At 41.5% G+C, this 11,645-nt stretch overlaps 1 protein-coding gene across 2 annotated transcripts; it reads right to left on the reverse strand.

Annotated features, from left to right (window-relative positions):
- Positions 1-460: 460 nt before the first annotated feature.
- On the reverse strand, positions 461-11,579 carry mcm7 (minichromosome maintenance complex component 7). Of its 2 annotated transcripts, none has more exons than XM_077531128.1 (15): positions 11,366-11,579; positions 9,657-9,736; positions 8,470-8,634; positions 8,286-8,410; positions 8,005-8,185; positions 7,793-7,930; positions 6,648-6,797; positions 6,429-6,543; positions 6,228-6,359; positions 4,731-4,814; positions 4,413-4,624; positions 4,064-4,329; positions 3,071-3,239; positions 1,302-1,411; positions 461-983 (listed from the first exon to the last, which is right to left on the reverse strand). In XM_077531128.1, the coding sequence occupies exons 1-15, from the start codon at positions 11,394-11,396 to the stop codon at positions 767-769; spliced, it is 2,175 nt and encodes a 724-aa protein (XP_077387254.1). In that variant the 5' UTR covers positions 11,397-11,579; the 3' UTR covers positions 461-766. The 2 variants fall into 2 exon arrangements, with proteins under 2 accessions (XP_077387254.1, XP_077387255.1); XM_077531129.1 differs by lacking the exon at positions 11,366-11,579 and adding an exon at positions 10,197-10,333.
- Between the last annotated feature and the right edge of the window lie 66 nt (positions 11,580-11,645).

The following is an 11,645-nucleotide window of genomic DNA, read 5'->3' on the forward strand; positions in this document are numbered from 1 at the left end:
TTTTAGGTTGACTTCAAGTTTAATCAAGTATTATGTAGAATCATTTGAAAAAGTTACATTGTAAAAGTATTATTAGGGTGATACGTGTTGGGTAGTTTTTTTTTTTTCATTTATATGTGAACAGTGGTTCACATATTTCAAACATATATATATATATATATATATATATAGCCAACAGTGTTACTATTATTTTGGATAATATATTGTTCACTGATATGCTGAGCTAAATCAAATGCTTTCTCTGTGTCGTGTCCATTGAGGAGGGGAAGAAAATCTGTGCTAATGCCTGACATGACTTCAAGTGTAACACATCAGTCAGAAAAGTGTACATTTGTTCATACATGTGTAAACATGTACACCAGTAATTTGTCACATTTGAGTAAAAAGATAAAACGCAACATCTGTCTTTGGCATGTTACTGGACTCATGAATGTGATGTAATTGCTAGTTGCATGCGCACACAGACTGTAAGCAGACATTTCGTTCATATGAGCATTTATCCATTGTCATTCCCACACATACAATGTAAAGCAAAGAGCAAATGATAAATTTATTATAGCTATGCATAGAGAAGAATCAAAGTTAACATTGCATTACAATGTGTAAAAATATACAGACTTTCTCAATGAAGCGCCAGACTGTAGACCAGACTTGGAAATTCTAAACATATTTACAAAGCGGCATTCGTAAAAAGCGAACACTGAAAGTCGAACTTCCAACACAGAACTTTGAAGGAAAATCCAAGTGCGAGCGTCTCCTGCTCCTCTCAGACGAAGGTGATGCGGGTTCGAGCCTGGTTGATCTGCCACACGTTGAGCTCCTCGTACTCCTCCAGTGCCTCCTGGAACATGGCGGGGGTGAAGCCCCGCGACACGCACCGCTGCTCGGCCTCCGACATGCGCACCACTGCGCCGCGGCCCGTCGCGCCCTCTGCGGCCAGCTCGCGCACCAGGGAGAAGATGACGTCGGCTGGGCGCTGAGTCCTGCGGACGAATCATGAGGAAGAAGCCATAAGAGCAAAATATGGACTTATTTGAATGATGATATGTCAGATTGGAGTCAAAAGACACGTCGCCTGCTAGCTTAACCATAAATCACCAAGCAAAGGGTGAGCCATTTAATTTAAACTTGAACATGCGGCCCCATCCATAAAATACATTTACAGCTTCCTCCAGGACATGCAGCTCCTCTAACTGGTATGCAACAAACTCGTAAAAGATTCTTTTTGAAGGTTGGGGGGGACCTGTGGGCACTTGTTATAAGCGTGGGGTGTCTGCATTCGTTAGAAGTTGGCGTCAAACCTCGTGTTGCTGGACTTGTCGGTTTGCAGCGAATCTTTTGACATCTCCATCAGCCTCATGGCCTCGTTGACGTCCTCCTTCTCCACGCCGTCCATCAAGCGGAGGCGGGCCTGCACGGGGACAAGGCGGTAGGCAAAATGGATTTGGACTAATGGAATCAAGATTTTAAGTGTTTGGGGTGGCTCGCAAAATGGCCAGAAAAATTAAGACAAGAGCAGATCACTTGGCATCGTTACAGTTGGCATCAATGAATAGTCACATGAGTGTTAAGCGTCACAATGAGATCACCAGTAGGTTTCTACTTCCTGTTTTAGGTCCCATTTTGGGACCCAAAGTCGGATGGACCAGCTATATGAACAAGAAGGACAAAAAACTATAATTGAAAATTAGTTACATATTTAAAAAACTATAGCAAAAATGTCCTTTGTTTTGGTCTGTCCGTTAATGTTATACATGATCTCTTGGGAATTATTTTTAAATGTAAAATTTTGGTAGTACTGCAAGATGAACAGTCATTTGGGAACTGCAATTTATCAACAATAGTTAGGGCTGTGCAATTAATCAAAATTCAATTACAATTTCAATTATTACACTCCACAATTACAAAATTAGCAAAATCGTAAAAGTATTAATATTAATTTTGAGTAGTTTAAATTTGTACATTTGCACCTTTATTACATTTTTAAATAATTTAATACATTTTGTTTAATCCAAAACGAACTTGCATAATTATCGTTTCAAAGAATTTTGTCTTTTTTTTTTAATGGTGAAACATTTTGTTTTGCACCAAAATAAATAAATAATTGATCATCCTACTGCACAGTGCACATGCTGCACTCAAACTTAAGGTATTTGACAACATAAATATATATTAGAAATTCTAAATGTTTTAAATGTTTAAAACTTTTCTTGTTTTGTACCAAAAAATAAAAAATAAAAAAAATCATTTAAATTATTGCAAAAATAATCATGATTATTTTTCCATAATTGAGCAACTCTAACAAAATAGTATTCTAACATTTTTACTCGTGTTCTACTCCATTCATACATACATGAGTAAAATTACTCTGAAGTACTGAAATCTAAACAAAATCCAACATGGCCATTTCACGACTTCGTAGCTTCTTGATGAGGACGACGTCGGTTGCGCTGTGCCGGCACTGTCAGACCGAGACAAGTGCAATGCCCTCTGGGATGGCCGGCAATTGCCCAAGTCTCCGCCTCTCAACACCAGCTAGTCTCTCTTGCGGATCCCGACGGGATGATGATGTTGATGATGTCACTTCCGAGCACGCTCAGTTTTGCATGGGTTTGCACAGCTGGCACACGGGCTGACTGCTCACCCTGCAAAGCTGAGCGGGCTCGGACCAGCTCGGAAGTTCTGCACGTGGGGAACTGATGAAGTGCGACACCGGGTGGACACGCAGTTGCAGCGCAGCGGCACCCAGCTGCACAAAGTGCTGCTTCTGCAGTAGGTCCATAATGCTACCTGCACAAACAGCACTTTTGGCAGACAGAGGCAAATCAAATCTTAAGAACTATTAAGAGAATTTTCATATGTTTTTGTCCAGCGTGGGAAACAAGTGCTCACGGTGCAGTAGATTGGTTTTTCCATCACTACCTGCACTGTAAGCACTTTAGCTCACACTGAACCACTAAACCAATTGAAGAATCGCCAAGTGGCAGCTCAGTAATTATACAGCCAAGCAAACCATTGCAAATCAAGACAGAAGTCCAGAAACTCCTCCTGTGACCAATTTTATTCTCACCAGCGCGGTGGCGAGTCGGAGAATGGAGAGGAGCGTGCGGGCTGAGGTGAAGGTTGTGTCCTTGCTGACCCGCGCTTCCTTCCGCATCTCCACGTAGGCGGCGGTGATGTAGTCGGCCAGCGACTCGGGAACCACCGGCTGCTTCTTCTTGCACACGGAAATGTAACGTCTGCCGGGGAATTGGACAAAGACACACATTAGACTGCACCAGAACAAGCCTCAATCCAAATATGCCATTTCCCAATTTAAATAACGCCAACTGTATCATATTAAATACATTCTGAGCCCTCTATTTAATAAGTATAATATTTTCACCCCCCACCCCCCCCCCCATTAAAACCCTGACGTATATGATCTGGCACATGCATTACACGGATAAGAAAGGAGAGACACCTATACTTAAGAGTGCAAAATGTTCAGATTTTTGGAAATACTAATATGTTTGACATGTCTGTTTATTATTCCATTTTTGATAGTTATAAATGTTGGAATTTAAAGCACTGTGACCGGATGCATCAAATATGACACAAATGAAGCTCTATGTGGAAATTGATAAAACAACAACAACAAAGACCACTAAATATTTAATTGCAAAGAATCATAATTTTCTCTCTCATGGTTCATGCTTTATAGGATTAAAAGAGATATTGGATTTTAGTAGGGCTGGGTATTGATTCTAATTTCCTCAATCGATTTCATTTTGACTCACAAGAGTTCATTTCAATACAATTTTGATTTCTTAACCAGTAAATGTCAAAACACTCTGCCTTTAAAGTTCTATATTATAAATTTATGGGAAAAGTGATCATATAATCGATGAAAGGAGACTTTAATCTATCTTTTGATAGGTTCCATGTTTTTATAGCAATAGAACCCAATTTTCTGTGGGCCTTGCAAAATCAGTCTAAATCCAGTAAAACAACTGGGATTACTTCTGTGAAAATGTCTGGGAGCCAATGAGTTAATATACAACTGTAAATAATGGTCACACACCTCATGAGCTTCATGTCGATGGGTGTGAAGTGCGTGGGCGGCTGGCGGCAGTGCTGGTGCACGTAGGTGATGTGCTGGGCCAGGCGCAGGTCCGAGTCGGCGTCCGGCTTGTCCTGGATGAGCCACAGCAGGTCGAAACGCGAGAGCAGCGCGGCCGGCAGCTGGATGTTCTGCTCGATGCTCTTCTTGGGGTTGTAGCGGCCGTACGCCGGGTTGGCGGCGGCCAGGATGGAGCAGCGGGCGTTCAGGGAGGTCATGATGCCGGCCTGTGGGGGAGGGGGGAGGTCAGGCGAGCGTTAGAACTTTTCCAAAACGTCAATTTGGAAAAGAAGAACGAGTGTTGATGAACCTTGGCGATGGAGATGGTCTGCTGTTCCATCACTTCGTGGATCGCCGTGCGGTCGGCGTCGGCCATCTTGTCAAACTCGTCGATGCAGCACACGCCCAGGTCGGCCAGCACCAGGGCGCCGCCTTCCAGGGTCATCTCACCCGTGAGGGGGTCTCGCATCACGGCTGCCGTCAAGCCCACCCCGGATGAACCTCGGCCCGTCGTGTACTGGCCTGAAGGCGACGACGAGGGTTACCGATACACACGCATAATATCTGCCCACATAAACAACCTGGGAAAAAAAAAAAAAAAAAAAAAAAAAAGATTTTGTGCACTTACTGCGAGGAGCCAGGCGGTCGATGTAGGACAAGAGCTGGGACTTGGCTACGCCAGGATCTCCCATTAAGCAGATGTTGATGTTGCCTGAGGGGACAACGCAGAACAAGTGTCAAGATGGGACATTACACTAACAAGTATGAAAACATTTTTGACACAAGTTGAAAGTCTTGAAGTACTTTTAAAAGTATACAAGTCAGGGACTTACAATAAGCCTAGAGTCATGTGGTGGCATTTCATTTTTTAATGTCTTTATAAACTGTATTTAAGCTTTTAAGAAAAACTTCTTTGTAGAAAATTTGACAGAATAATTAACATTTGACATTTTCTGGGCGCCAATGTTTCAGCCACTCTATGGTTAACCCGATGCGATAAAAAAAAAAAACTTAAAGAAAAATGTGCATAATTCGGTTAAAACGATCATATCAAATATCAATTTGTTTCCTATTTAATAACGTCATTATTTTTCACGAACAATTAATACTTTTAAAAACTAATTTTTCCTCTTGCCATTGACTGATGATGACTTCGCCTGTGCTGAGGAAGTAGGTAACGACCAATCATGGCTCAGTTTGCTCACCAAGCCCATAAAACAGGTGAGCCATGATTGGTCGTTACCTACTTCCTCAGCACAGGTGATGTCATTGTCAGTTGACAGCCGGTGTAAAAATTAGTTTTTAAAAGGTATTAATTGTACATGAAAAACAATGAAGTTATCAAATTAATTCTGGACAAAATATAAAACTTTTCACTGCTGAAAACGGCTCAATGAGTCAAGTATCCCTTAAAACAAATAAAAATTAAAAATAAAAACGTATTTAAATGATTTAACCCAACTGTACTGCACATAAAATAGGTACTTGAATATTAAAAAAAAAGAAGTTACCAAAGATGAAATGCAAATTCATTCAACTTAAAAGGGCCAACCAATCATGGCTCAGTTTGCTAACATCACATGACAAAACCAAGAAAACAGGTGCGCCATATTTGAGCATCTTTAGTCAACTGCTAGTGGAAAAAATATGTTTTTAAAGGTATTAATTGAACATGAGAAATAATGAAGTTACCAAATTAATTCTGGACAAAATATTACAATTTTACTGCTGAAAATGGCTAAATGAGTCAAGCCTTTTTTTTTTTTTTAAAAAGACTAATGTGTTTTATGCACCCCACTAGTCTAAAAACGGGACCTAGTTTCTGAGTTTGCTAGCCGAGCCCTGAGAAACTATGATGTCATTTTCACTCAACAGCAAGTGATAAAATGGCTGCGCCTGAAATGGATAAAAACTGGTGGATGTTTCTGCTTAATTCATATTACACAAGTGCAATATTTATAAGAATATCACGTTTAGACTACTGGGGCTGCATACATTATCATCAACATAACTTCCCTATTAAGTGCTTGGCATAACACTAGAGGGCGCCGCTACACCAAAGTTTGAAAAGCAAGTTGCTCAAACAACAAGTCTGAAATCGGGTTAAATCTGTGTGAGCCCTCACCTCTGATCTTCATGCCTTTCGGAGCTTGTTGCACACCTCCGACCAGAAGCAAGAGCAGAGCCTTCTTCACATCCTCGTGGCCGTAAATCTCCGGCGCGATTGAGCCAGACAGTTTCTCGTAAAAGCCTTCTTCTACAAAAACAAAAACTGGTTAACTTTCCAGCTAAGCTACATCGCACCATGCAGACATAAAACTTGTACCGGTGATGCTGCGCAGTTCTTCTTCAGTCAGCTCCTCGTTTCCTAACTCGTCATCCTCGGTCTTGTTCATGAGCGTGATAGTGTGAGCTTCCATGTAAGTCTCGGACAGAAGACCCTAAGGACAAAATACATTTCTAAGATGATATATTTGAAGACACTGCCCGCACAGAGCTAAATGAACCTCATTGGTCAAAGAAATGAAAAATGTGTCAACGGTACCTGGGTAACCTGCCTGAAGCCAGTGCGCAGAAGTGGCAGGAAGATTCCCGTGATGGCCACATGGTCCCCCGGTTGGGCAAGTCGGGTATTTTCACCACGCGCGTACACAGACATACTTCTCGGGATGTTGCCAACAGGTACCTGGTCACTCTGTAGCAAGGTTATTTAAAAAAAAAAAAAAAAGGTTAGCAAAAACTAACTGACTGTATTTAAATTTGGGGAAAAAAAACAAAAACATTTTCGCTGGCTAAATGAAAAACACAGTAGTTAAAAAAAATAACCTGCAATGTAAAACCGCTTATTTTGAGCCTTTGTCTGCTCGAAAAACTGGGGGGCTCAAAACTAAACAAAAACTATAACTACGGATGTACCGATGAATTGAAAATGGATGCCATATCAATGTAAATTGCTTAAAATATGCAATGATGTAAACAAATAAAAGCATAGATTCACAATGGCATGTTAACTGTTCTGCCTTACGCAATTTTTCAGCGTTTCTAGCCGGACCCTTTCTGCGGCTACCCGGTTTAGTTTGGTGGTTCTTTGTAGACTGCAGTAAAAACTTGGTTAAATCTTTCCAAGTAATCAAAAGTTTGAAATTTTATAAGTGGCTCCTCGTTTACTGTGTTGCCAATGTAGTCTCATAGTAGTCCAGTAGAGGGCCTCATTGCTACACTTGTTGAACGAACATCTGTCCTTTGATTTTGATTTGCTTAAACTCAAGCAGAGCAATAAAAACAGAAGGAAAGAAAAAGAAAAGCACAATGATAATGATGATGATAAGATGCAAGTTTGAGAAGGGGCAGAAAGAAGGAAAACCTATCAAGTTGGACCCCCTTTTACATAATTTCAAATCAGAATGCATAGACATACACAAGTATTACAATACATTTTAAAAGAAATTTCAGGACAAACCCCATTGTGAAGGAAAATAGTAACAGAATCAACACGAACCCTTAAAGCTCCTGCAACATCATCATTCATACTATCTTGTCTTGCTGCAGAATATTAACCTTAACCACAAAGCACTGGCAAGATAAAAATAAATGTAAATAAAGTTATAAAAAGCTAATGTCTGCAACAAGGACAAAATGGAGATGTTAAAATAAAAACATATTTTGGTTATTAAATGAGTCAATGCTTACGTGCTCCTGAATCCGAAGTTCCTGGAATTTGACAAACTTGGAGCCTCTGGTCTGCAGGTAGAGGCGACCTCCAGATTTGTTGGTTATACACTCTTGGCTTGGACACATGACGAGGGGCATGAAGGACGACGATTGGATCTGCACGAGAGCAAGGCGATGATTGGAAGTACGCCTTCACCTCGAATGCAAAATTTACAGAGAGCTGGCCTTACCGGTTGATACGTCTCGGCGCCGCACTGGTCGCACGTGTACGTGGCCACCGCCATCATGGGCTTGACCTCAGTGGCGCGGGTTATGATACCTCGGACGGTCACCAGGTGCCCGATGCTGTCGGCCCGCACGTCACGCACCACTTTTGGCTTGGCTATACTGGGGGGCTTGAAGTACACCTCGCTGTGAAGAAAAACATCTTTGACGTCTATTGCCGTCAATGGCAACGAAAGAGTCCAAACAGATTCGATGATTAATTCCACTGTTTAACGCAGACACGTACAATCTCCTCATGAGCTCCGCCGGGTACTGGTTTCGAGCATCACGCACGGCATCGGGGTCACGTGACCTCTGTTCCATCATCAGCCGGTGTTCGATGTAAACATCCAGCGCATCCTTGGCCACAATCTGGATAAGACAATCTATTAGTATGTCTTGTGAAAACACATGAAGCAGGTTCCGCTTACGTCTCGTTCTTTGTACTCTGGCAGCAGTTCGTGCACGGCGTCGGCAAAGAGGCCCGTGTAACGTTTGGCGTTTTCGCAGACGCTCTCCACCAACTCGGGGTCTTCCTCAGCCACATCGTCCAGGTCCACATAGAGAGACACCTGCTCTCTGTGCGCCAGCGCCACCTGGAGGTACACGGACAATTAGTGACAATAGCACAAATTCGCACAAACATTCTAAAAGCTTCTCCAGCATTTTCCAATTATATATTTGTCATAAGATGGTTTTAGGTATGCAACTAATGATGTTTAATAAACATTTTAATTTCTATCGCTATGTTAAAAACAGATTATCATTTGAAATTGATGGTGCAGAAAACGCACATTAATACTCGTTGGTCTGTAATGTCATAAACTCAGGAAAATATCTTAATCTTTGTTTTCCTAAGTAAAAGTATATATTTGAAAATGAAAAACAAAAGAATCAGCCTGCTTTCATGGAGGTCTATAGAAATCTGAGAATATTTACTAAGGTTTCTGAACAATTAATCAAAATATTTATAGATTAATTTCACAATCCATTAGTTGATGATTAATCACTGCACCTATTGCATGGTATTATATGATTAGAACTGTTTTTGTTCACAGCGGGGGGGAAAAAAAGTTGATGTCTATGTTGTATTTTATTCAGTATGTGTAGGAATTACCAGGTATTGATTGGGCTGATAACTGGCATTATTTCAAGCTATCAGTAGTAACAACAGCCTCATGGCCTTTTCACATTCAAGAACTAAAAGTTAGAAACGAGAAGAATACAAAACTGCCATTCATTTTATGCAATTTTTAGGATACACACTATACTGGGACTTGTTTTATCCCTAAAATGCTATGTCGGTTTTTGTGTGTGGAAAAAACGTGGTATCTAACATAGATAATTTTATTTCTCTACAAGAAAATAACAGAATAAAGCACTTGAACCAATTTAATGTTTGGATAGAGGGTAGGGAATTGAAGTCCATATATTTAAAAACAAGAATCAACAGTTGGGAGACTGCACATATAGTTTATAAGCACTAAGCAGCACTCCATTTTCTATGAAAAGGGTTTAAAACAAATGTCTATTTTCGACAAACTTTCATTGTGTCTTTGTAATTCTCCATCAAATGCAATAATCATAAACCAGAAGTAATATTACAACATGTACTCACGAGTTGCGCTCCATATTTGAACGCCTTCTTCCCATTGTCATCCTCGGAGTAAAACTCCTGCAGGAACCGCTTGCATTTATCTGTAAAGGAACACGTTGTTCTCAGTCCACATCAAAGTCGCACAAACATAGTTCCATTTCCCCCCCACATATTACAATGAAACTGAGGCGCTTAAAGATGTTGATGAGAAGCTGCAGAGGGGCCTCCACGCTGGGAGCTAATTTGTTGTTTTGCGACGACACGACCCCCTCCTCCTCTTTGTTGAGTAACATGGCATCCTGTATTCTCGATGAGTCACTATCGCATTTAGTGCCTCTTAAAACTACCACCGTCGGCACAAAAGACGATTCAAAACCACTGTGGGTTTATTTCCCGCAGGTTTCGAGGTTAAATAACAGTCATTATGCTGCGAATCTGCTTCCGGATGAGGATGACAATACACAACGCGCGCGCTCATTTCGGGGTCCATGTTTTTTCTTTTTTGAAGGGGGGCAAAAACACAGCCAGCACTTCTTCAAAGCGCCTCAAGTACAAACAAACCTTCAGTCCCGCGTCACAAGCGAGCGTCACCGAGCACGGAGCCAAGAATGGAAGCGGCCCGCGCACTTTGACGACATAGTTCGGTTCTCGCCGCGCAGCTTGCTTTGGCCTTTCTGAGCAGGACGATGTTTTTGTAAACAAAGCAGCACATGGCTTTGGCGCCTCATCACTGTCGATATCCCTGCGCCGCTGCTCCGCGAGGAGAAATAGTGCTGCTTCCGTTTCTAACCTTAAACTGGTTGTCAAGACGGTTTTAATTCAATTAGTATTTTTTTTTAAGACAATGACCTACCAATACTTGAATCTTAATTATTGCATGTGTATCAGTGGAGTGAAAGGTTAATTTAAAAGCATTTTGGGGTTACTGAAAACAATTTCTATTGTAACAACTTGTATATTTATTCGGGGTGCTTTTACATGTGCAGCAAATTAGTGAAGTCAAATATTCAACCAATGGTTAAAATATCCAATGCACTCATGACTCAAATGTTACAAAACACATATTCCTGATACTAATACAGTTGACCAGGAAAACGTCAAAAGGATGTTTTTCAACTTTCAACATGACTAGTTGGCTAGCATGCTAACGTAGCTCCATTTGTGTTGAATTAGTGAATCGGACGCTACTTTTAACAGCAAGTGACCATGTGTTCGCCAGACTCTTTTTGCAATCTAGCATGTTGTGCAAGTGGGGAAGAGAACGGTGAGTTAAAGCGGACGAACAGTAATTTAGTGGCAAGTAATTCGACTACAAGTGGTTGGACATGTGCTCGCTGAACGCTTATTCCCTTTGTTCCTGTGGTCTCATCCGGGTCACAAAACAGTCACAACCCCCACCACACGCCAAAGAAGCATGGCCACAGAACTTACTGGCGGTCGCTATGTTTTAACAATTAAAAAAGTGATTCATTGCTTTTTTTTTGTTTTTACCACTTATTAGTTTTCTTATACAATTTAAACAACATTTTATACGTATTGTACGAGGACTGATAATATAATTCGCTAGACCAAACACGATGACATTGAAGTCTAAGGAACTCCATTTTGTTTTTTGGAATGTTTAAGAAACTCCATTTTGTTTACAAGTTAACAGTGTATCATGATAATGAGTTTCCAGGACTTGTTCATGCCAACCTGTTGCAGCCATGCCGCTGCTGAGCGACTCCTACCTTTCTCCGCCGCGTAATCTTTGCGCGCCATATCGACTGCCGACAGGATTTAATTCCACAATCGCGTAGGTCGAGCGTTCCGAGCTTTTCAGCCAATTCCGCTGTTTAGCCGTTATCCGAGTGGTCGTGTTGACGCTGGCAGAAAGTCGCTGGTTGTCCTCTCCAGCTCGCCGCTGAGAAGTGGCGCGAGTCTGACGTCGTCATCGACCAATCGCGTCGCCAGTTTCAGCGCGGAAGAGGCGGGCCTTCTCCGTGGCGGGAAAGCTGCTGGGTCACAGAA

This window comes from Festucalex cinctus, chromosome 9 (genome assembly GCF_051991245.1).
Source record: "Festucalex cinctus isolate MCC-2025b chromosome 9, RoL_Fcin_1.0, whole genome shotgun sequence".
Lineage (NCBI taxonomy): Eukaryota > Metazoa > Chordata > Actinopteri > Syngnathiformes > Syngnathidae > Festucalex > Festucalex cinctus.

Coding starts and splice junctions, on each gene's coding strand:
- mcm7 (XM_077531128.1), bottom strand. CDS start 11,396: ATGGCGCGCAAAGATTACGCGGCGGAGAAAG. Junction 8,411..8,469: donor CAGAGTACAAAGAACGAGAC/GTAAGCGGAACC, acceptor TGTCTTATCCAG/ATTGTGGCCAAGGATGCGCT. Junction 4,815..6,227: donor GAAAGGCATGAAGATCAGAG/GTGAGGGCTCAC, acceptor TTGTCCCCTCAG/GCAACATCAACATCTGCTTA.